The sequence below is a fragment of the Grus americana genome, chromosome 2 (assembly GCF_028858705.1).
Source record: "Grus americana isolate bGruAme1 chromosome 2, bGruAme1.mat, whole genome shotgun sequence".
Taxonomy (NCBI): Eukaryota; Metazoa; Chordata; class Aves; order Gruiformes; family Gruidae; genus Grus; species Grus americana.
In genome coordinates, this window is record NC_072853.1 from 23,712,361 (window position 1) to 23,736,185 (window position 23,825).

Consider the following 23,825-nt stretch of genomic DNA (forward strand, 5'->3'; position numbering starts at 1 on the left):
TAATGGCACATAGTGCTACAGAAGCATAAAGCTGTTGAAACTGTTAAGCTCTCTCAGACTGTTCCTGACTCTCTTTTAACTCTTAGTGATGCCAGAATTTTAGTTGAACCCGTGGCATGTGTAAAGCAGTTAGGGGTATGATTTTACAGAAATCCTCAGGCAAAAGTGTTTGGGTTTCCCCTCCCAATTTTAAAACTATAGTGGAATGAATTCTTATTTAAAGAATGCCCATGGAATTGAGAAACTTGATTGCTGTTTAAAAATCCTGTGCATTGGTATTTCATTTAGTAGCATAAGCTTTTGCATATTTTTGTTTTACATTTTATTCCACTATTTTTACAGTTCTTAGACCGTGGAGTAAAGGAAAAGGAAAAAGTGTTTCTGATGGCCTCTTTTAGGTGTTTAGAGATACCTCTGTGTTAAGGACATAGTAACTTGGAAATTCCAGGATACTATGTGATTGACAGGAGATGCTCATTGGAAGAGGGAGGCAGAAATGTATTTCAGATCTGTGATGCATTGTTTGTGGATGAACTTCAAGCTGTGGTTTTTCTTTGTTACAGTTCTCTTTAAGCTGGAACAGTGCATCTCAGAAAGTAGCTGCAGAGTATAGATGTTGGGAATTACAGATGTCAGAGGAGGAAGCTGTTAGTAGTCAGTTTTAAGCATACTGAAAGCTATTTCTTGATAATACAAAGTCAGTCCTTGGTTAAATTGCCAGGAGAAGCAAATGTCTAAAATGAAGAGTGTTCATTTGCCACCAGGAAAAGTCTAAATTTGCCATTGAAGCACCAACGACATGAGAGAATGTTTAAGAGTTTTAGTGAGGATGTAGCTACATCTATGCTTATGGTGGTTTTTCTCCTTTCTACACAAATGTTTAAGCCTGCCTTCATTTTGCAAATGTGTGTGAAGCTGCTTGTCCTGATGGCACTCACTTATTTGTCACTCTTGTACACCAGGTTGAACATGTGACAGAGGAGCAGGCAGCATGTTGAGCTTGTGCCTCTGGTACATTTGGAAGACAGTTAGGAGCACAAAGGAGTTAGTCTCCCCCAGCAGCTGGCTTACAGAAATAGAGCTTTATCACTCTTTTCTTGCAAAATCGGTAGACCTATACTCAGCTGCCTTTGTGCATTTCCTAAAAGTTTTAAAACTGGCAAGATGAGACAAGCAAAGGTAATGTCATGGAGAGTCATACTAGAAGATATTTTTCACCTCAGTCATCTGAGGTGAAACTTCTCCCTTTGCAAGATTATTCCAGTTTCCTTTTCCCTCCCCTGCCATTATATGGTCAGCAACAGCATTTACTCAAAGCGGCATGGTCGAAAAGAGTTATAGAAGGATGTTAGGTAGGTTTCCCCAGCAAACAGTTTAGGAAGGATTACTGAAGCAACAGATAGCAGTTAAATACTGAACTTTATGGGAGTTATGTCTGTAAATGTCATTTGTGCTTTTGGAAATCTTCAAATGACAAGGTGTGTTTTGTGCTGTGGCAACTGGTGTTTTGTGGTAGTCTGTGGTGCAAGGAGAATGCAAAGCATGGCTGGAATTTGGATTTGTGGTAGGGCTTTAGGCATGGCGGGAAGCCAGAAACATGGTTTTTCTGTAGTCGGTAAGTGCTTTTGAGGAAACGTTGAGGACAGTGGTGAGCTTACGCTTCTCGGAGTTCTACTCTGTGTGTGGTTTTTCTATCCCCTTGCCTGCATTACTTTCTTCTGTATGTTGACAGAGTTTATACTAGTGAGTGGTGCAGAACTTGCAGTGAATGTTGCCTCTTGAAATCGGATTGTTTGTTGTTATTACCATGATTTTGTGTCTCATCTCATTTCAGGTCTTTTGATTTCAGAGCTTCATTTTTCACACAGTATATCTCCTTCATGTGGCCTTCTTGTTACTGGAATAATACAGATGTTGTGTTCTCTGGCTGTACAGAATCAAATATTTTTTTTCCTTTTCTTTGTCAGCAAAAACATGCAGATGCTGTGTGCCGTGTGGGGTTGGGCATGATGAGAACTGGCCAGTGCTCCAGATCGCGCTAGTAAGGCTTTTATGATTTTGTACAGCTCTGATCACTTAGCATACTAACATTTGTCTTCATTTTTTCCTGTAATAAATCATCTGCTGAATCTTTTCACTTTAGCAAAGTCATCTTTGAACGTCACTAAAATGGCAATCCAAAATTACTATATAAGGAAGAGTATGGCTTTTAAAACGAGCTTTCTGCATTTAAATCTAGAGAGCATAATTGATGATTGTCTGAAATAACTGGCAACTGCTCTATTCAGAAATCCTAACAAAGTTTAACCGTTTTCTTTAGAAGAGCAATCTGCTATTTCTGAGACACTGCTTATCAGATCCCATTACGCAAAGAGAACTATAGGACGTACTGGTCTCTTTCTTTAGAGCATGGGAGAATCTTTGTTTATTTAAAAAAAAAAAAGTACAACTGGTTCGTCACCAGAGCTGCTATTTCTTGATTTTGTACATCTGTTGGAACTGGCAGAAATGTTGTAATACTCATTCTTTCCTCTTTAGAGAAAGGGAGGAGGGGAAGGTTTGTAGTCATAGGCACGGCTGTGTTACTGTGTTTACTTCCTACTCTCTTTATTTTTTCTTTTTAAACCCCACCTTTTTGCCTGAAGTGAGGGCTTTGATTGCTGTTCATGTTGTTTATGGACTCTCCTGGCTTGGGAAGGATGGCACTTTCCACTGTCCTGGTAGTATCTGTGTGAACACACAAATGTTAGTAAGTAAGTATGTAGTTACAATGCTTTGAAGGTTATTCTTGCACTTCTAGACATAAACACTTAATTTACCGTCAGCCATAGGCTATAGGTTTTGTGTATTTGTAGTATGCCATCTACCAACTGTGGGTATCTGATATAACATCATGCCAAGATCCTAGAGAGAAGACTGTTCCCTTCTGTCATCATTGTTGAGCAGTTTTTTCAGTTTCACCATTTTTCTTTAGCTGAAGGAATGTTTTAGTTCACTTAATGAGAAACAGTGGCTGTAAAACAATTAAACTTGTTTTGGGAACAGAAGCAGGTAAAGCATCCGAGATTCCTTTTGACTAGATTTTAGGTTGAAAATGTTCCCTTAGGAGGGAAGGAAGAGTATGTTATGTTCTTGAAATATGCTTTATTTTAGACCCTGGAAATAAAATAAGATTTTTTGGATAGTGTTCCACAGAGGTAAGATTTTCCTTTATTGGGGGGGGGGGAAGTAATAACAATTCAGTGTTTGACAAAATAGAATATAGTGGCTTTTAAATTTTTTTCTTAAAAAAACAAAGTCCAGTGGCCCAAAACGTAAGACTTCTTTTTAGCAAACCCAGGAGATGCAAGGAGGTTTTTGGTTGACTCTTTTTTTTTGGTGTATTTCTTTTTTTCTTTTAAATTTTTACACTTGAGGAAGGTAGTATTCTTGTGGGGTACTACTGTACCAGATGGTAGTATCAGTTGAGTAGTGTTGAATTGGCTACCTGCTAGCATGTATATAATATCAAGCTGCAGTAGTCTGAAGAGGACCCAGCAGTGGGTTTGCATGCATTGCTCTGGTGAGCAGGGCAGCCCATGGGTTATTTCTGTGTTTCCTCTTTGGAGAGGGATTCCTGTTTCCGCTGCTGGTCAGTCTTCCTCTGAAATGTCCTAATCTCGACCCAGTCATCTCAGTGATCCCGTCCCAGAGACGTACAGCATACGGATATCTTTCAGCCAGTCTCTAGCTGATGCGCAGGCTGCTTGGACTCTGATAAATTGAGGCATTCACCTCAGTGTTGGTTTTTTGCCTCCTTTCGTCTTCTCCATACCGAGATGTATAAGTTAAAAATTACGTTTTCGTATCATCATCAGTGGCCCTCTACATTCCTTTGTTTCTACCTCTTGACTTATTTTTAGTATCCAGTTTCAGATTTTATCATCCTATGGTAAAATCATAGAAACCCAGTGCACCCTTTTCTGGGAAGTAAGCTGGGAAACGCTGAGGAAAGAAATGGTGCCCGCACTTAGTTGCATCCAGATAGGCAACACTGATGTCACCTAAGAACTGCCTTCTCATTCTTCCATTACAGAAACAGTTCACTGAGAGTTAGAAAAATTCCTCTTGTACAGTCAAGGTTCCAAGAAGTGGGAATATTTGCGTGTTTGGGAGAAGGTAGTAGTTTTGGTTGGAGGTGATCTGCCACTTCTTGTAGCAGTCTTCTCTGTAAGAGGAAAATAGGAGAGGAATTTTCTTTCTCTCTTGAAGCCATTCAGTTAAGCAACAGGGAACAGAAGGAAATCCTTGCCATCATCTTGTACATAGGGATCTTGATATGTGATGGGAATCTGGTTTTTGAGCTTTTTTTTTAAATAAAAATCATTATGATGAAAAATTCAAATGTCATCACCTGAACTCTAGTCTTTGCTTGAATTGCAATATGGAAGTTGAAGTGCAAGACAGTGTTGGCTGTCACTCACTCTGCAGCTCTGCTTCCTGAAATATTCAGGTGCCTTACATTATAAATATGCATCTGCATACTTCTCTGAGAACCCTTAGGTTTTGAGAATATCTTGAGTTGTTTAGCCACAGTGACTTAATTTCTGCTGGCAGTCTAAATGGATTCAAAACACACACAAAAATCTTTCATTTCTTTTAATTATATTGGGTTTGTACATGATCTTATTGCATATGTGGGAAATGTAAGGTAGAGAAAACAGAAAAGTTTCGATGCTATAAGCCTCTTACTGTGCTTTATAGAAAAACTTGCTACACATTTACTTAGTTATCACCTTGGGTTATGGTAACTTGTACACATACAAGCACACACCACTCCCCTTGGGGAACAGGGACTGAAGATGCTGTTCTCGGCACTGGTTAAGTGTAACAAAGATGTTTCTTGACCACAGGGAAATTTCAGGCTTGTTAAGATGAAAAGGATGTAAAGGATAGAAAAAGCTGACAGAAAGAAGTATGGGGCCAGATGGTGAGAAGATGGTAGTAATATGAATAACAGGTCATTACAGTGCTGTGATCTTTCAGAACCAAAAGTGATGGATGTGATTCTAATCTCTTTTTTTTTTTTTTTTCATCTTTCCTTCTAATATAGGGAATTCCTCTGAAGAATTTGCTGGAAGCGGATACTTGTGAATTTTCTGCATGAAGACTCTCAAACTGGAATACATAATAATATGCCTGCATCCTCTGACTCTGTTATTTTGATCCTTAAAAATGATTAGGGTTGTATATGAAATTTAACCCATTTCTTATGAGTGACCTAGACATGAGTTTACATCGGCAAATGGGCTCTGATCGGGACCTCCAGTCTTCTGCTTCCTCTGTGAGCTTGCCATCAGTTAAAAAGGCACCAAAGAAAAGAAGAATTTCATTGGGCTCTCTTTTTCGGAGAAAAAAAGACACAAAACGCAAGTCTAGGGATTTAAATGGAGGTGTTGATGGAATTGCAAGTATTGAAAGTATTCATTCAGAAATGTGTACAGACAAGAACTCTATTTTCTCCACGTGTACCTCTTCTGATAACGGAACAACCTCTAGCAGCAAACCAAGTGGAGACTTCATGGAATGCCCCTTGTGCCTTTTGCGGCACTCCAAGGACAGGTTCCCAGAGATAATGACTTGTCACCATAGATCTTGTGTGGATTGCTTGCGTCAGTATCTCCGGATAGAAATCTCTGAGAGCAGAGTTAATATTAGCTGTCCAGAATGCTCGGAACGATTTAATCCTCATGATATTCGTTTGATATTAAATGATGACATCTTGATGGAAAAATACGAAGAATTTATGCTTAGGCGATGGCTGGTTGCCGATCCTGATTGTAGGTGGTGCCCAGCTCCAGATTGTGGGTATGTATTTTTTCCCAATATCTGCACAAAAGTGACAGCAGAAATAGATAATGTTCATAGCATTATGCTTTTTGAAAAGTTGATTGCTTTACTTCAGCATTTTGTTATGTGTTGTACGAGTAGGTAGCAGGCAGCAGGCAAAAAAAAAAATTAGAAGTTGCACTGCCAAGGCAATAGTGCAAAGCTCAGACTGAAGAGAATTGAAAATTTGGTGACTGTGCTTTTAACTTAGTCCATTTGTTAAAGCACAGTGGGTATTTTGGGGTTTTCTTAGCTGTAAAAAATGATTGAAGGTTTTCCTTTGATAAAAAGGTCTTTCCAGCTTCAGATATCTTCCATCTTGTGGCTGCTTGAGACACTGCTTGTTGCCTGTCAACAGGATTCTGATGAAAGATGATAATCAGCTTGTTCCTGCTTATTATCTGAGGAACGTAATGTTTTAACATTGCTTTAATACTTAACAGTTCTGAAACCATTCTGAATTCTGATGTGAGTAAGCTGAGTACTGCTCAGCAGCTCATCACGTTTTTCTGCTGTTGGTGTCTCATAATGCCATTCTTCAAGTTGCTTTTTTAGAGATTGATTGTGTTATAATGTCTAAAGGTTATAGCCACAACTGTGGTATGGATGCGCAGTGCACACTAAAAACTGGTAGATGACATCTCTGTTTCAAAGCCTCATAGATGAGCAGTAAGTAGAAAGAAGAAAAGGAAGAATGTTGGAAGAGAACAAGCAAAGTAGGACTGAGTATTAGGGAGATTAAATATTCCAATATTAATGTTCAGGTCCTTAATGTTTAGGAGGCTTTCAAATTTAAATGTTAAGAAACATTTGAAATACAATTTTGCTTTCATACTTCAATGAAACAGAATTTGTTAATGCGAGTCAAAAGCAGGGACTGGAAAGGTGATAGTTTCTTAGGTCCTCTGATCCGAAGCAGGTAACATTGCTGTGGTATAGTTTGAGCAGAAAAGGAAAAATTATTTGAGAGATGGATTGGTTGTATGGGCTTTTAACAAAGTCATGTGGACAATACCAGTACAGCTTGCTCTTAATATAATATAATATAATACTTAATACTTATATATGATATAATACTTATATAGCAGTATGCTTTGCTCAAGTTTCCCTGAGTTTTTGTGTTCTGGACAAACTTAGTCAAGGTAAGGGGAAGTATGTAAGAACTGTTAAACCATATTTCAGTCATTCAGATACTTTTTTTAGTACTTCAGTAAGTAGACTAAGGTAGCTTTGTTTAATGGAGACTTTTCGTCTTGCCTATTTTTTTGTGCCTCAGTTTTCTCATCTGTTTTAAAAAAAACTTCCTAAGTATCTTTAAATGGTCAGAAACTGTGATGATAATTTCTGTAGATGATACCATTATAAAAATAAAAAGTGGATCTTCAGAGCGAAGTTAAAGTTCCGTGCAATCATGTGAGACCACAGCAATGTATTAGTATATAGCAAAGATCTAAATCATTGCTCCTGAATTCTCTACTGCATGCTCCTTACTCTGAGGGTGGAATCCAGTAGAAAAAACCCACAGTATGTTGCCAGGCAGCTAAACTATGCCAATGTTTATGTGTGAGGGGAACAAACTAGTACTATATGGGCAACTGTACCTTTGATAACAATATTTTTCCCTAATATATTTCATGTGGTAAGAAAATGCTTCACAGTGATAGGTGGATTCTGTTTTTAATACATAGGTAGTACCCCCTCACTGAAGTCTCATTACTAGTTTAAAATTGGATTAAGTCGATTACTTGGATACTTCTCAGCAGGATCATTCTTTATGGTTGTCATCCTAAAGAAAGAAGAGTTCGTGTGATCATGTTTTGTCTTTTATCCATCCTTCTCCTGATGACTTTTGAAACCTTTAGCACCTTCAGATATGCTGGGTAGGAGGAGTTGAGAATTCAGCATATATTAATCTAAAAAGTTTCAGGAAAAAAACCATAATACTTGAGCAAAAGAGAGACCATCAATAATGCCTCCAGCGAGAGAAATACTTGCATATGAATTCTATTTTAAATTTGACCTTCCAGACAGCCACCGTGGTGTTGTCTGGCAAGTGGGTATGTGCTGAGCTGGGAGCCTGCCGTAGCACTGTTTGCCGGGGGAGCTGGGGAAAAGCACCCAGGGGGAGCTGGGAAGGAGAAGTGGGAGTGGTAGAGAAAGTAATAACGGGGATTTATGTTGTTGTGGAGCATAGGAGAAGGATGGAAGAAGGATTTGTAGAGGCATGAGGTTTAGGGAAGCAAATGTACTCAGAGTTTCACTGAACAGCCTATGCTAACAAACATTGTTTAAAGATGAGGTATTGCATACAGTATGCACAAACTTCAGATCAGCAGACATTTGCTTTAACAATTATGTGGTACAATAGTAGTCACAGTTTCTAATTGCTTTGGCAACTGTAATGAACTTGTACAATATGCAATTAAAACTGAAGGCTTTTTCTGAACAGTTCTTGATACGTAGTACTGGCAGAACATGTTAGGGTTGTGATGGTAGCTGACCTGATTTTAGCATAGATCAAATGTTTGATGAAGGAGCTGGATGGAATGCATTTACTAAATTTGCAATTAATCCCAGTATAGGAGAGGTGTAATAACTTCAGAGGGTAGCATTATTTCCTTAAAGCTGTCTTTAAAATTAGAAGTAAGTACTGTAATAAATAGGAAATAGGTGCAAACTAGAGCATTTTGGTAGGAAAAATTTACTGCACAAATAGGTAAAAGAAGGAACTTAGTGGATGGTGCATAACAGTGCTTCAACTCTCCTCAGCATTGATGAAACATCCTATGTAATACTGTTTCAGGGTTTGGGCATCACACTTGGACAAAAATCTGGACCAGTTAAAGAGCAAATAATTATAAAAACTTTTTGGGGGGGGGAGGACAAAGGGGAAAAAAAGGAGGGAAGCCAGGTTGGTCTGTTATAATGTTTGGTGTTTTCTTCCTACATCGTGGGCCCCTGTATTCTCAGGAAACAACAAAGAATAGTTAAGAAGTAAATACCTCTTTCAGCTGTCTTTCACTCTATTTGGGATAAAAACAGGTCCTAGAAATGGCAGAACTGGAAACAAACAGATCTTGAAACAAAGCTATCTGCGGTATTAAGTGTATTATACTTCTCCTGTCCCAGTGGAGAACTTCTTAGGATCTTCGCAACAAGAGAACTACAGACTAGTTTGGAGGAGACCCTCTGTTGCTGTAGTTAAGCCCTGGAGGAGGTGGCTGGGAGCTGTGGGGTCTCTAGCCCTAAAGCAATCCAGTGCCAGAAGTGGTCCGTACCACTGGCATCGTGGTCTTTCTGACCCTTGGCTGCTTCATCCCCAGCTTTTGTTGCAAGCTCAAATGCATCCTGATCGGTGTTGTTACCTGAAATACTGTAAAAGTCTGGACCAGCTGCCACCTACCTGCACTGGCATGGCAGGGGACACTGGCAAATAGGTGATCGTTGCCTGGGGAAGGAGCACGGAGAAGGAAACGTCTTGGGCTTTGTTCCAGGCTATGAGATTCTGTTTCTTCGTGTCAGTTTTCGATGTTATTTTAACAAGCCTTAGTGAATCAGTATTCCAGATGTGTTGTGTCTTTTCTTCTGTCTGAATTATTTAATGGTTTTGCTCTGAGATTGTATTGCTGACAATATTAGAAGAGAGCTGCGATTCCTAGATTTTCTTATCTTTGTCAAGCAAAAAGCAGATTGGGCGAGAGTGCAAATTCTTCATTCCTGTTCTCGCTGTACATCCTTCTTTGATTAATTGTTCTTTGCCTCTGGTTTTCATTTTACACGTTACTACTTTGAATTTGGTTGTTTGTCCCTTCTCTCAGCCTAATGAGAACTTTTGGCTTTCACATCACCTGTAAAATAAATGCAAAATGTTGAAATTAAACCTGTAATCTTGTACAGTTTGAACTGAGATTAGCTCTGGTCTAAAAAGTTACTTTCTAAAGGTATGCCAGTCCCAAATGGGGGAGTACTTTCTGGGTGCTTAAGAAACAATGCACCCATTCTTTATTAGCAATGGGAGGCAGGATATAAATTGATACTTCATTCTGTGGCCTGTGCTTGAAACTGTTTGATGTAATGTTAGTGAGTCTTGGATGTATCCCTTATGTTGAAGAAGCGTTTGGATCAGAGTCTCTTTGTGTACATACAAAGCAATTACTTCTTCAGTTGCTGTAAGTAGGGAAAATAGAGCTGATTAACTTGGCAACAATATAGAAGAGCAATTACTGAAACAAATTTTTACTTGGAAAGTAAGAAATGTTTGAAAACAGTCAGGCATGTATCTCTGTTATTTGTAACTGCATCATCCATAAATTAAATGTTGAAAACTCCTATTTGTTTGCAGAACTTCTTGGGTGTCGGGGGCGTAACCTCAAACATGCTGTTTTAAAACACTTAATGAAGGGGATAGGACTTGCATTAACTTTACAGACCTTCAAATGTAGCTACTCTAAAATGAAGATAGCTAAATTTTAAGATAGATATGCGAGTGGGAATATTTTTTTAATATCATTACTGATAGAGTATTTTGAGTTACTTTCATGCTATAAATTGGGTAGGGGGTAAAAATAGACAGTTTAGTCTTTTAAAATAAAATTACCTTCATTTGAACAGCCATAAATTTAAGGCCTGCTGCATTTATAAATCTGAAATCTATTCAGGGGGACCGTTCACATGAATGAAACTATAGATCTGTTTTAAGTGTTCATACCAGTGGACCTAGTATTGTTTTCTATTTAAAAGAAAGCTATTGCATAAAGTCATTGAAAAATTACAATGGGGAGGAATTAAGGTGTATGAACTATAGTATGCATTGTGTTTTTTATCATGTGAACTTCAAAGTGCAAACCTGATGGAGGAACTGATTTGTGGCAACAACTCTGTCATTGTATAGAACTGTTTGTGTAGTGTCTGATTACAAAAACGTGTAACACAGTTTTGTCAGTCTCAACGTTTTTGGAGCTTTCTGCTCTATAGTATTGTCAGAGTAAAGGTGGCAATGAGGCCCTGAACTCTTACCAATTTCTGCATTTACAGTTTGAAATGCATTTTAAAAAAGTAAAAAAAAAAAAAAAAATTGTCTTAACTGAGAAACCAAAATCCTTGTTTATAGAATACTTGCTGTGCTGTTTTGACATTTTAAAATACAGAGAGTAAACAGACATCTATTTAAAGTAGATAGTGGTATTCATGATAAAAGGCAACAAGTAAAATACTAAAATATCATGCAGTGCAAAGTCAGATGCCTTTACAGTAATGGGTTACACTACAGATCACTTAGCAGGGATCCTCCCAGATTATAGAAAGGGTCAAGCTCAGGTGTGCCCATAGTGACTGGGACACTTCTGAAACTTTTTGTAGTTGTTTAAATTGTCCCACTCTTCTAAACTGTGGTTCTTTTGTGACTGAACCTTACAGTACTGCATTCAGATGTACATACGGTATATTTCAGTACTGCATGAAGTTATTAAGGTGGGGAAGAGCAAAGTGTTACACTGATTGTAGTATTTCTGTACAGTCTTAGTCTAATGCAATAGAGTTGTGGAAGCAGATGGTAAGGAACCTATGCTGACTACCTGATGTCAACTCCTGATGTCTACTGCCTTTGTACCTGCTTCAGCTGCTCTGGCAGCTGTCTTGTCTGCTTTTGTCTATAGATAAGACTGTTTTTATTAACAAAATTCTCTCTTGCCCCTCTTGATCATTCAAGATATGCTGTGATCGCTTTTGGATGTGCCAGCTGTCCCAAACTTACATGTGGACGAGAAGGCTGTGGAACTGAATTTTGCTACCACTGTAAGCAGATTTGGCACCCAAACCAGACCTGCGATGCTGCTCGCCAGGAGAGAGCTCAAAGTCTCCGCCTGAGAACAATTCGTTCTTCATCTATTAGTTACAGCCAGGAATCTGGAGCAGCAGGTATTTATGATTAGGATACTGTGCGTGTAAAATATCTTTTTAGTACACTTGCATGGTTAACTCTAAAAGGGAAGGAACTGAGTAGTAGCATGGTAGATACTAGCTTCTTTGTCTATCAGAAGCACAAAATATACAATTTTAAGTTTGAATTCAAATTTTAAATGTTACAATTTGAAGTACTCTGTGACCACAGTGCCTGACTTCAATCTTACAGGCTTGTTAGCACTTTAACCTTTGTAGCTAAAAAATGTGAAGTCAAAGGAACTTGCTGCAAAGCATTCTCTGTGTTTGGCAGGCAGACTTGATTAGTTGTATCACTTACACACTGGGAACACTTATTTTCTCCACTGTAGGTGAAATTTCACAGGGCTGCTAATAATAAAAGCTGTTAAAAATAAAACTCAAACCCACTGTTTTTTTGCTTTCAGAAAAGACTGTTAGTCTGATGCCAGCTATGATGTTTGACATCTGTTTGTTAGCACTAATTTCTATTTTTCAATAAAATGCTCATTTGTCTTGGATACCAGAAAGCAAACAGTTCCATTTTCTTAAAATTGAACTTGTTTATAACTCCACAAAAAAGAGGATAAACTGTTCAGAGCAGTATTATGCAGAGCAAGAGTCCAGTTTGCTATTGATAATAATTGACTCTCAGTTTCACCAAACTGATCTATTTGGCAGCTTTTGTGTCTCCCTGACCAAACAAGATAGATAGTTGGGGAGAAGAGTCTCTCTTGCACCTTGAATGTAGTTAGAGCTGTCGTGGGAGTCTCTAATCTGTTGTTTTGCTGGCTCATTTTAACAAGGCACTTCATCTCATCTTAAAAATTGGCATCTTGCTCTAGTTTTCAAATAAATTTAAAAATAAACTTCAAATAAATTGGCATGCCATCTCCTTTCCGTCCCCTTTCAGTCACTGCCAGCATGAACAGCAGTAGCTCTGCCGTACCTGTGCTGTAAGAACTTGTTCAGTTTAGTTACTGCCCTGTAGGTTGTGCATCTGTTCCCATCTTGGAATAGCTAGTGCATCCTTTAAGCTGCTCACTGTCCTTTTGCACTGGAGTTGGTAGAGGTACCGATTCTGATGGTTCTGCACCAATTCGGGTATTCTTTACACCAAGTAGAACCCCTCTTTTCCCTTTGTCCTACCTAGTAGCACAGAGGCAGTAAGCTTGGACTTCCGCAGTAGGAGCTGTAAGTTATTTCTGCTGCTTTGAGTAAATAGCTTGTCCCAAAGGGCAGATGCTAATCAGTAATGTGAAAGAATGAAGATCACAACTGTGGTTGTGTCAGTATGCAAGTATTTCACTGTTGCTCAATGACTCCTTGTTTGTTAATGATAACGCTAGTCAGTTAATTGCATTTTTCAATATTTGACTTAGGAACAAGGAGAGTCTCCAGAATCTTCTTTTTTTCAACAGTATTTTTTTGGGGACTAAGTGAATATTAAGTAGGGCTGTGAAAAGGACTCCAGGAGGTTGGTGAGACCAAAGAAATGCATTTAATGTGGAAGGGGGGGAGATGGATTTAAGATAAGAAGAATTAACAGAGTGGAGACTGAATATTCAAGTAAAAGATTCATAACAGCATGAAATGTAAAAGAGGATTATATTTAAAGAGACCATATTAGCAGTCCTGTATTAACATATATATTTAATGTCCAACTAATATATATTGCATTAAGCTTAGGAAATCCTTGAACAGAGTGTATGCATTAACTATTCAATTACTTGAATGTGATCTATGCTGCCTTGTTTTCATTAGTTTTACTTGGTCCAAGGTTTACAAATACCAATAGCTATCAAGTCATTGCCAAATCAAGATTTGTAAAGCAAACTTATAATAAACTTCAATTTTTCAGATAATGGTTCAATCAGTTTTCCCAAACATATGTCTATATTTTGATTAAATCTTCTTGTTTAAAGAACTGATATGATCTTAATGTTCATTTTCAAACAGCTGATGACATAAAGCCATGCCCACGCTGTGCTGCTTACATAATAAAAATGAATGATGGAAGCTGCAATCATATGACTTGTGCTGTCTGTGGCTGTGAATTCTGTTGGCTATGTATGAAAGAGATCTCAGATTTACATTATTTAAGGTACATGTAAGAAAAAAATAAAATTCTATGTGGTTGGTAATTTGTTTTCTGAAGTACATGTAAGTAGATTCCTGAGTGCTCTAAGTCTGGCTTTCTTCCTGTGGGAGTAAATCATAGTCGAAGTATCCATATCTGAGAATTAAGTTAGTTTTCAGTGCATGTATTTAAATCAGTGGTTTGTTGTTTTTTATTTTAAAATATTTTTTTTTCATGCATGCATACCTAGTACGACAAATGAAGTGGTTTAGATGAACATACCCACTATTTTTACTAATGTCTTAATACTGCTGTATTGTCTTTGTAGAAAGCAATACAAAAAATCTGATTATATAAATTACCTGTGAACCACAAATTGGCATGTGGTAATATGCAATATGCTTCTCTTTACGTTGGGAAATATGCTGTAAAGGAAAAAAAAAAAACCTGAAGAAATTATAACTGATGATTTGGTATCCATATCATAGAATGGTTTGGGTTGGAAGAGACCTTAAAGATCATCCAGTTCCAACCCCCCTGCCATGGGCAGGGACACCCTCCACTAGACCAGGTTGCCCAAAGCCCCATCCAGCCTGGCCTTGAACACTTCCAGGGAGGGGGCATCCACAGCTTCTCTAGGCAACCTGTGCCAGTGCCTCACCACTCTAACAGTAAAGAATTTCTTCCTAATACCTAATCTAAATCTGCCCTCCTTCACCTTCAAGCCATTCCCCTTTGTCCTATCACTCCATGCCCTTGTAAACAGTCCCTCTCCAGCTTTCCTGTAGGCCCCTTCAGGTACTGAAAGGCTGCTGTAAGGTCTCCCCAGAGCCTTCTCTTCTCCAGGCTGAACAAGCCCAACTCTCTCAGCCTGTCTTCATAGGAGAGAAGCTCCAGCCCTCTGATCATCTTCATGGCCTCCTCTGGACTCTCTCCAACAGCTCCATGTCCTTCTTATGCTGGGGCCCCAGAGCTGGACGCAGTACTCCAGGTGGGGTCTTACGAGAGCAGAACAAAGGGGGAGAATCACCTCCCTCGACCTGCTGGTCACACCTCTTTTGATGCAGCCCAGGATACAGTTGGCTTTCTAGGCTGCAAGCGCACCTTGCTGGATCATGTTGAGCTTCTTGTCCACCAACACCCCCAAGTCCTTCTCAGGGCTGCTCTCAATGCCTTCATCCCCCAGCATGTATTTGTGCTTGAGGTTACGCCTGTAACTTGAACCTAAGACCAATAATTCTATAACTAGAGAACAGTAGTGTTTAGTTATGTGGATTTATTTACAATTTATTTACAGTTTTCTTCTTTCTGTTAGCCCATCAGGTTGCACATTTTGGGGAAAGAAGCCGTGGAGCCGTAAGAAGAAAATACTGTGGCAACTAGGAACGCTTGTTGGAGCTCCTGTAGGAATTGCCTTAATAGCTGGCATTGCTATTCCTGCTATGATTATTGGAATTCCTGTGTATGTGGGACGTAAGGTAAAACGTGTTACAACTCCTAACATGCTTCAGGTTTTACCTTCTGCATTGTATGACTTGGGTAGTACTATATTCAGTTGGCTATCGTCACCAGCCTTTACAAAAACAAAAAAACCCAAACAACCCCCACAAAACCAAACAAACCAATGCCTGAATTGTTTAAGAATATTTGTTTGTTGTACAGGAAGGAAAAGCAGTGTTTTTAAGAATGTAGTTCTTAAAACAGGCAAACCAAAACACCGAACAATTTCCAGATTCTGCATCTTGCCATGGAAGTTCTTGTGTGCTTTTTCAAAATTACTCTGTTTTTAATCTCTGATTTCCCTTAGAATTAAACAATATTTAGAGGAGAAGGAAGGCAAAAAGGAAATCCTTCTTATTTTTCTTAAAAGCAGATAGTTACCAGTATTTTAGTATAAAATTCTGCAAATACAAGTTTGTGCATGCACACAATTAAGCATTTATACTCGGCAGCTTGTTAATTGCCTTGGGCCAGTCGACCATGTGGAGCAGTGTTCAGGACAGGTAGCTAGGCAGCATCTGTCTTCATTTTACTGTTTGTGGGAATCAGCTAGAAATGACCATGTTAATCAGAAGACAGTTGATGTATTTCCTCTCAAAAAATATAATAGCTTTTAGTATAAAGTAAATGACAAATTGCAAGGAAAACAAAATATAATTACATCTCCTATTTGTAATTTAGGATGAAGTAGTAAGTTAACCAGATCTTTTGGAAATGGGCTTTTTGAAATGAAGGCTTGGTTCAGCAGGTGCTAAGTGTTCAGTTACATGTACTGAATGGCATAACTAGATGACTTGATTTTCTGCTTTTATCAGCATGGATTTTCACAGTGACTGTCACAGACACATACTTCTACATTTATTGGGGGGGAAGTGTTTCTCTCTCACATGAGCTGTTGCTGCTAGACAAAAGGTCCAGGGATGGAGCTTTCCCACTGTATTCTTTTTCATCTTTCATGCGAGTACTCCTACCTTCTGCTACAGTTGTTTTTTGACCCTCTTATTCTGTTTTGTCTTAGTCCCCTACAGAGATTGGAACCTTATAAATTATAAGAGGAAGATGACAGCAGTTCCCTGTTTCAAATTACTATGGCATGTTCTGCTTTTCTTACTAGATTTTGGGATAGGTCCCCATCGCTAAGCACCTTTAGGGTATTAATGGTAAAGTCTCAAAGTTAGTCTGTGAAGGCAGTCTCATGTTTGCACTTTTCTTCAAAACATCTGATTATGGAGATTCCACAGGCTCTCCGAGCCTAATTTTCTTAGTAAAATTTATTTTTATAACATTAATGTAAATTCTCTTCCTACACTAAATTCTTATTGCCCTATCTTCAGCTGACATATAGAAACCTTTTGCTTTGCAATATCCCGTTACATATTTGGTGACTTTTTTTAAGTCCACTTTCAATTTTATCTCTGAACAAACCTAGCACTTCCAGTTTTTCTTGACAAACTGTCAAAAAAACACACTGGCTTAGACCTCTGATTCTCATCATCTCTTCTGGATTTCCTTCCAGTTGGTCATACCACCTTTGGTTTTGTCCAATTTAAATATAGCAGTGAAGCTGAGTTACTGCCAGTTATCTTCTTCTCAACAACATGCTATTTTTATTTTGTGTACTCTAAAACATATACCCATTACCATTGTGCTGCATCTTAGTCATTTCAGGCTGTTTTTTCAACTTCTTAAGACTAGTATAAGTTCTGGCATTCTTGTGACCTTGCCAGATTGTATTGGCCTGCCTGAAATTCAACACACATGTTCTTCTCTTCTCTTCCAGGTTAATGAAAATGTTGAATACTCTTGTATCCAGGGCATATCTCTTGGAAAAGTACACGGTGAAGAGTTTCAATTTGGGGAGTAAAAAAACCAAAACTAATGACAACTCAGATGTTTTCTGTTTTACACAAAGCTAATAGTTTTCTCTAGTCCACTTTTCAGTTTGGACCATTACAACCTGTTGAGTGTCATACTAGAAAATGTCAAAATTTTGTTCAAGTCAGCACATGACATCTGCTTCTCGCCATCCTTAAGGCTAGCTATCTTGTCACAGAAGAAAATTAAATTGATGTGATTTCTACTTGAAAAAAATCAGTGTGACCTCTTTACTTCCTGGATTTGCTTTGGTGTCTACAAGTTCCCAATTTTCAGGAAATTAAAGTTCATTTCACTGGTCTTTAATTCCCCAGCTTCTTGTTTTACAGCTTTTTAAAGATTATTGTTGCAGTTTAACTTTTTCCAGTTTTCCTGATCTTTTTTCAGACATCTTCTATGAATAATAATTTTCAAAAATTATTATTACAGGCTCTGAAATTGGGCCTGCTGAGATATTTTTCAGATCAGCTCACGTGAGTACTCTCTAACCTGCTGTGTTCCTACAGATCTTACTCCTTTGTCACCAGTTGCCTGGCTCACAGTTGATCTTTAGTGGCAACTGAAGGGGGGTGGGGAAAATTGAACAGGCTTCAAGTTTGATCAGCTGGCTGTCTTTCCTTTTTCTTAAATATCAAATTGATCCATTTTGGTCATCTTACTAGCGCTGTACTTGTAGAATAATTTCTTGTTGACTTTGATGTCCCTTGCTTTTTGTTGCTTCTATTTTAACCTTTCTAATTTTGTCCTGACACCTTCATGCTGTTCCTTTATACCCATTCATAGTAATTTGACCTGCTTTCTGTTTTCTTAATGCTGCTGCTTCAGTAAAGGAAGCTTCATTGTTCTTTTACAACATTCTGTCTGCTGCATTGGAGGAGTTTGTACTTGTGCTTTGATAGAGTTTCCTTAAGGAAGTGCTAGTCCTCTCTTTTTATAGATACAATAAGTCTTGTAACCTGCCAGTTTTCTGGGTTTATGGAAATCCCTCTTCTTCTGGCCCAGTGTTTTTATTTGAGTATTCTTTATTCTTTACTCAATACTTGGAAGTCTCATTTCATAGTCATTCCTACCAATGTAACCTTCTAGTTTCATATTTTCAATCAGTTTCTTCTCTGTAACCATTCCCTTCCATTCCTTTTTGTTGCTTTATGTTTAAGGATTCCAGTAGCCTTTATAGATATCTTTTTTTGTGTGCTTTTTCTTTTGGTAGTTAGAATTGCCCATAACAGTAAAATTCAATGCCTGAGGTGATCCTGCTAATTGCTTACAGAGCCCTGTGAAACCTAATCTTCCTGGGTTTGTAATTCTTACACACTCATGTAATTCTTACTCTGAGAGTGTTCATGTTCAATTTTCCTTTTTAATCCATAGGTATGTTCCACATTCAGGTGCTCCCTCACTCCATGTTGCTCTTTGTATAATGTACCTCAGTGCAAGTAAATGCATTCTCGTTATGCAGTGTCTTCTCTGCCCTTTCCTTGTCTGTCTTGCCTGAACAAATGCAAATACTTCAAGTTTATTCCAAAATGAGAACCCTGCCAAATCTCTGATTAAAATTATAATTCAGTAAGAACACTCAATAAAACTTCCAGCTCATTTTTGTCAGTCTTTTTGCAGTAGCAAATTGATGTAAAAATACTGTGATTATCCTTTTAGTACTCCTTCATGTTCCTCCTTAGATGTAGTGAGGATTAACTTAGCCTCATGACAGCCATTCAAATAGCAACCTTTTGCTCCATTGTAATTACTTCTTAACCAAGAAAGATGACAGATGAAGTGCATATCCCTGAAAAGCCATGTTCCTAGAGAGAGTAAATAAAACACACAAAAAGTAGGAAATCTCTGTAAAACAGTGATCTTTGAAGGCTTTTCAGGTTCATGTGGGACTTGTATAGATAAGTTTGAGGCAGTCACATTTCAGAGCTATTGCAGACTTGCACCATCAGTAAGGGTTTTGGTTGGTAGATTCCACGGTAAATAGTAGCATAGCTAAGACTCAGGTTTGTTAAAATATTTCCTGTCTCAACAGCTTGTCATGAGAGGGTGCCAGAGCAAAGGAGTTCTTGCTCTCCCCCTCCCCAGCTATGTTTGGTGAAGGCTGCTTTACTACAAGATTTTCATGACTGTTAATGTCAGCCTCTGTTTCCATGGATATAATAATCTGTGAAAGCTTCACTCCATGTTGTTCAGGGGAAAGATGGCTGGGAATAAGAAGTGTCAGTTCGATCAGATGTGGTAATTCTTTGATTCTGAAAACTCTACTTTTCCCAAACATGTAAGCTGGAGTAACGATTAAACAAACAAAAAGCTGTTCAGTGATTTAGCTTTTCTAACTTGAGGGTGAAAGTAAATGCTTAGTTGCTGGATGGGAGGACTTCTAACTTTTAAGAAGTTGCCTTAAATTAAGAAATGTATAAATTTTCTTTTCTTTGAGATAAGTTAAGAAATAAATGATGACATAGAATGTGGTCTCTCTGGAAGAGAGCAGCATACAGATTCCAAACTATTATGTCAGTTCTTCCATCCTTGCAACAATGTATTATTGATGATGATGACAATGCTCTAAAACCCCTTTCTTTTCTTCTCTCAAGATTCACAATCGATACGAAGGCAAAGACATTTCAAAGCACAAGCGAAACTTGGCTATAGCGGGTGGTGTAACCTTATCTGTAATTGTTTCTCCAGTTGTAGCTGCAGTAACTGTAGGTAAGCAAATATTACTATTTTGTGTATTGGTAGCACCTTGCAGCCAGAACTCTCTAAGCACTCATGAATAAAACAGCTGAGAAGTCCCATAGTTTCCTTTTATAGGTGAAGGAACTGAGACAATGAAGAGTCTAAGGCTATATATTTATTGGGGCAGAATGGAGAATACAATACTTCAGGAAACGCTGTATTAAAATGAAGTAAAAATAATTTTTATCTTGCAAATTGAAGTTTCCACATTGTCATATCTAACTTTTAAAACTGAAGTATGTAAAGCTTTTTTAAAATGACTGAGCAAGAAAAAACTGTAGCCACAGAGTCTGTTTGTATTTGAGTAACTTCATATCAAACTTTTCTCAACACAGGAAAAAAATACAGTCTCTTACACTTAACATGGCAGTAGTTGACAAAGTTATTTATTATGCTCTGGGAGTCAGTTTGAATTCTATCACATTCTTTCTCATAGGGATTGTTGAGGATAGCATTTGAGGAAAATCTGGCTGTATATTACAAAATATTTGTGTCGTCTTACCATGTAATTTCAAGATCACTGTAAACAAACTCTGAATTTTTTGAAAGGAGCGGACTTGCCCAGCGCTGCCTTGCTTCTCCTTTGTTGCAACACAGGCGTCTTTACAGTTGCACAGTAAGCTGCTGTGGATAACTGATTCACGTTAAGACCCACCATTTAGTTTTAAGCCGCATCAGTCCTCTGATTCGATTCATCACGCAGTTGTGTACGCAGTGTTCCCCCCTTGTGCCAGACGTAATGTTCAGAGAGGAATGAGTGGCCTCAGGAAGACAGGGCCGCTTTTGGCAAGTGATGGTTTAAATCAGCTGTGAAGCTGTGGCTCTGAACTGCTTGTTAGCAATGGTGGACTGCTGTGCAAATGCAGGTATGCTGGTCATAAAACTGTCTCTGCATTGCATTGTTCTCACGTAGCTGTGGTGTCAGATCCCTGCTAAACAGGCAGTGGGACACAAAGTCTCATAGAAGTATCCTTTACCTCATTCTTTTGAGCTGTTTCTTATTCCTGTCCAGAGATAAAATTTGGCTTTTTAGGGAAGGCAGTTGAGTTTTATTTTGTGGAGTTTTTACTCTTGCTTGTTGCCATTAACACATAGCCTCCAGTCTTAGGACATTATGTGGCTTCCAAATTAATGACCTTGAGAATATGGATTTCCTCCTTGAATGCTGACAAATTTCTAGTGCAAAGGACTTCTTATAACTGGAACCCTTCTTTTACGTTAGATGGAGGAGCCTTTGCATTGGGTCTGTCTCTCTTCTGGCTTTTTTGGAATGTGCCAGCTTGCCATTTTTCAGTCTACCATTTTTTCTGTACTTTGTGTACTTCCATCAGCAAAGCCATAGGATGCTTTAATTCACATGCCAAAGGAGTAACTTTCATAGACCACTGGAAGTGGTGGGATGGATGTGTGCATATATCTGCGTGCACTTTAGCCCACAGTTCCTTTCACTGGTTTCCCTTAACTCCTGCCACTCTACTCCACAGAATTGTTTATTTTTAAGGAAAACTTGTATAATTAAAATTTTTAAATTGAATCAATGTGATACAATAAATATGAAAGATCCCGCAGTAATAATAATGTTAAGTCCTATTAGATTGATAGCAAATCCCTGACTTCAGTGGATGCAAAATCAAGGCCCTTATTAAATTAGTAGAGGCAGTAACATTTTAAGTTGAATAACATTTGAAATAGATTTCTGCTATTTCTGCTTCTCAGGTGGAACGTTATGACAGTCCCTGATGGAGCTTATAGGAACCTTTTAAACTATTTTCACTTTGTTTATAAGAGATGCTATGGTCGTACTGGAAGTATTAATTCATCAAGCATTAAGTTTCTCTGCCTACCAGTGCCAATAGAAGACATTTTGCCTGCTGAAAGTACTTTCCTGTCACTTCACCTGAGTGATTTACCAATGTTTCTTAATTTTGCTCCATCCCGATTTCTTTCAAGTGTGAAAATACTAAGTAATCATGGAAAATGAAATAGCTTTTATGAAAGGCTCTAAAATATAAGTCAGATTTAATGAAAGACTGTGCTTTCCTCTGTAGGTATTGGTGTTCCTATTATGCTGGCTTACGTGTATGGAGTTGTTCCAATTTCCCTCTGCCGAAGTGGGGGCTGTGGTGTGTCAGCAGGCAATGGAAAAGGTGTCAGGATAGAATTTGATGATGAAAATGACATAAATGTTGGTGGAACAAATGCAGCTGTAGGTAAGAAAATTCTGTGTTTCATTTTCTATAAATTTGGGCTTTGTGACTTATATTTGCTGGCCTTAGATACTAGAGTACTTATTTGCAGAAGAGGTACTATACAGTTGAGGACTACCTTCACCTGTTGCTGAAAGACCAGCTCAGATGAGGATAGCTTCTCTGTGTTTGCATTGTGCTGTGCTGTGATACAAGCGTTAAAGCTTTTCTTGCCCATTTGACTCAAAACCAGACTCGAGTAAAGTCTTTTCCATAGGTAAAAGTTTTAAGATGGAATTAATGCCGCTTTTTCAGAATACTGGTTTGTTGAAGTTTGCTGGCTCTCATCTTTTTAGCTATAATAGGGGGAACTAAATGCTGATATGGTGCTATTTTTATTTTAATTAGATCTCTCTTTTCCTTGACTCCACATTACCTGCCCTATCAATGGTTAACCTTTTGGTATCTGATGTTAGGCATAACCATTATAGCAACTTTAGCAACTTCAAGAAAGGTGTCTCTCTTTTTTTTTTATAAAGTTACCTTTTTGTCACAGTATGTTTTACAAATCCTTTTTCTCAGCATAATTTCAGGACCAGTTTCTACGGTCACATACTAGAAACTACTAAGTTCTACTTACATAACTGACAAGCCTTCTTTATTTCTGTCTAGATACCACTTCAGTGGCAGAGGCACGTCATAACCCTAGCATAGGTGAAGGAAGCGTTGGAGGACTGACTGGCAGCTTGAGTGCAAGTGGTAGCCACATGGATAGAATAGGAGCCATTCGAGACAACCTAAGTGAAACCGCTAGTACCATGGCCCTGGCTGGGGCCAGTATAACAGGGAGCCTCTCGGGAAGTGCAATGGTTAATTGCTTTAACAGGTAAGTGACATGCTTTCTACCATGCAATATCCTGCTCTACATGGAAGCAGAGGAAAGTGGTATTACTAGGGGTTTTGATTTTAATTTTTTAAAATTGGTTCCTATTACAAAGAACTGTCTCTGGGAGATAGCACGTTTGTCAGAAATGAACTGTCTCTGATTTCCAAGAGATCCTGCTAGACTGTAATCTTCAAAGAGTTTGAATTTTTTGGGGGGTGAGTGGGGCCTGAGATCTTATTTTCCTGCTTCCCATGAGAGCAGCCTCTACCCAGAAGTCCGAGGGAGGCACCTCATGTCTAACACAGTCATGTTCTCTGGTGTATCTCACCCCAAAGTCAGAACTGCTGACTTCTTCATACCTGTAGACCACTGAATCTGTGCCTTCAGAACACCTGGCTGGAGTGTGGATTCAAAACAGACTTAGGCAGGAGGGGAGGCAGGTGGGCACCTGGCCTTGCCAAGGTGGCAACTTCTTGTCACTTCACATGCTCAATGCCTCCTGTGAATTGGGGCCTTACTGTTTGTTGGCTGTCCTGCACCCTGAAGAGAAAGGGAATGTCTGGAAAGGATTGTTAACATTTAGGGTTCAGGATGGAATTTGCTCTTTAAAGCAGGTGCTAACACTGCTCACTTTCTTGAGTAATTTGGAAATCCAGGCTGTATAGAATAAGGTGGGCAGAATAGCATCATTTCTTTGTGTTTCAAGCTGTGACTGTTGAGTGAGGTATACCTATACCTGTCATCTTCTTTAAAGAGCTGAGTGGGAAACAAAACAAAA

General features: G+C 38.5%; 1 protein-coding gene across 13 annotated transcripts in view; it reads left to right on the forward strand.

The window, feature by feature from the left end:
• Window positions 1–23,825, forward strand: part of RNF19A (ring finger protein 19A, RBR E3 ubiquitin protein ligase) — a 60,382-nt gene that overhangs the window by 33,148 nt on the left and 3,409 nt on the right. For 10 of the 13 annotated variants that reach the window (XM_054816090.1, XM_054816094.1, XM_054816092.1 and 7 more), the window contains 7 exons: window positions 5,093–5,847; window positions 11,576–11,784; window positions 13,744–13,888; window positions 15,180–15,342; window positions 19,831–19,945; window positions 22,024–22,185; window positions 22,834–23,047. In XM_054816090.1, coding sequence (XP_054672065.1) covers window positions 5,231–5,847; window positions 11,576–11,784; window positions 13,744–13,888; window positions 15,180–15,342; window positions 19,831–19,945; window positions 22,024–22,185; window positions 22,834–23,047 — 1,625 coding nt within the window. In that variant the 5' untranslated portion in view covers window positions 5,093–5,230. Of the gene's footprint in view, window positions 1–1,967; window positions 2,042–5,092; window positions 5,848–11,575; window positions 11,785–13,743; window positions 13,889–15,179; window positions 15,343–19,830; window positions 19,946–22,023; window positions 22,186–22,833; window positions 23,048–23,825 lie in introns of all 13 variants that reach the window. The other 3 variants (XM_054816098.1, XM_054816087.1, XM_054816096.1) reach the window with 1 other exon arrangement.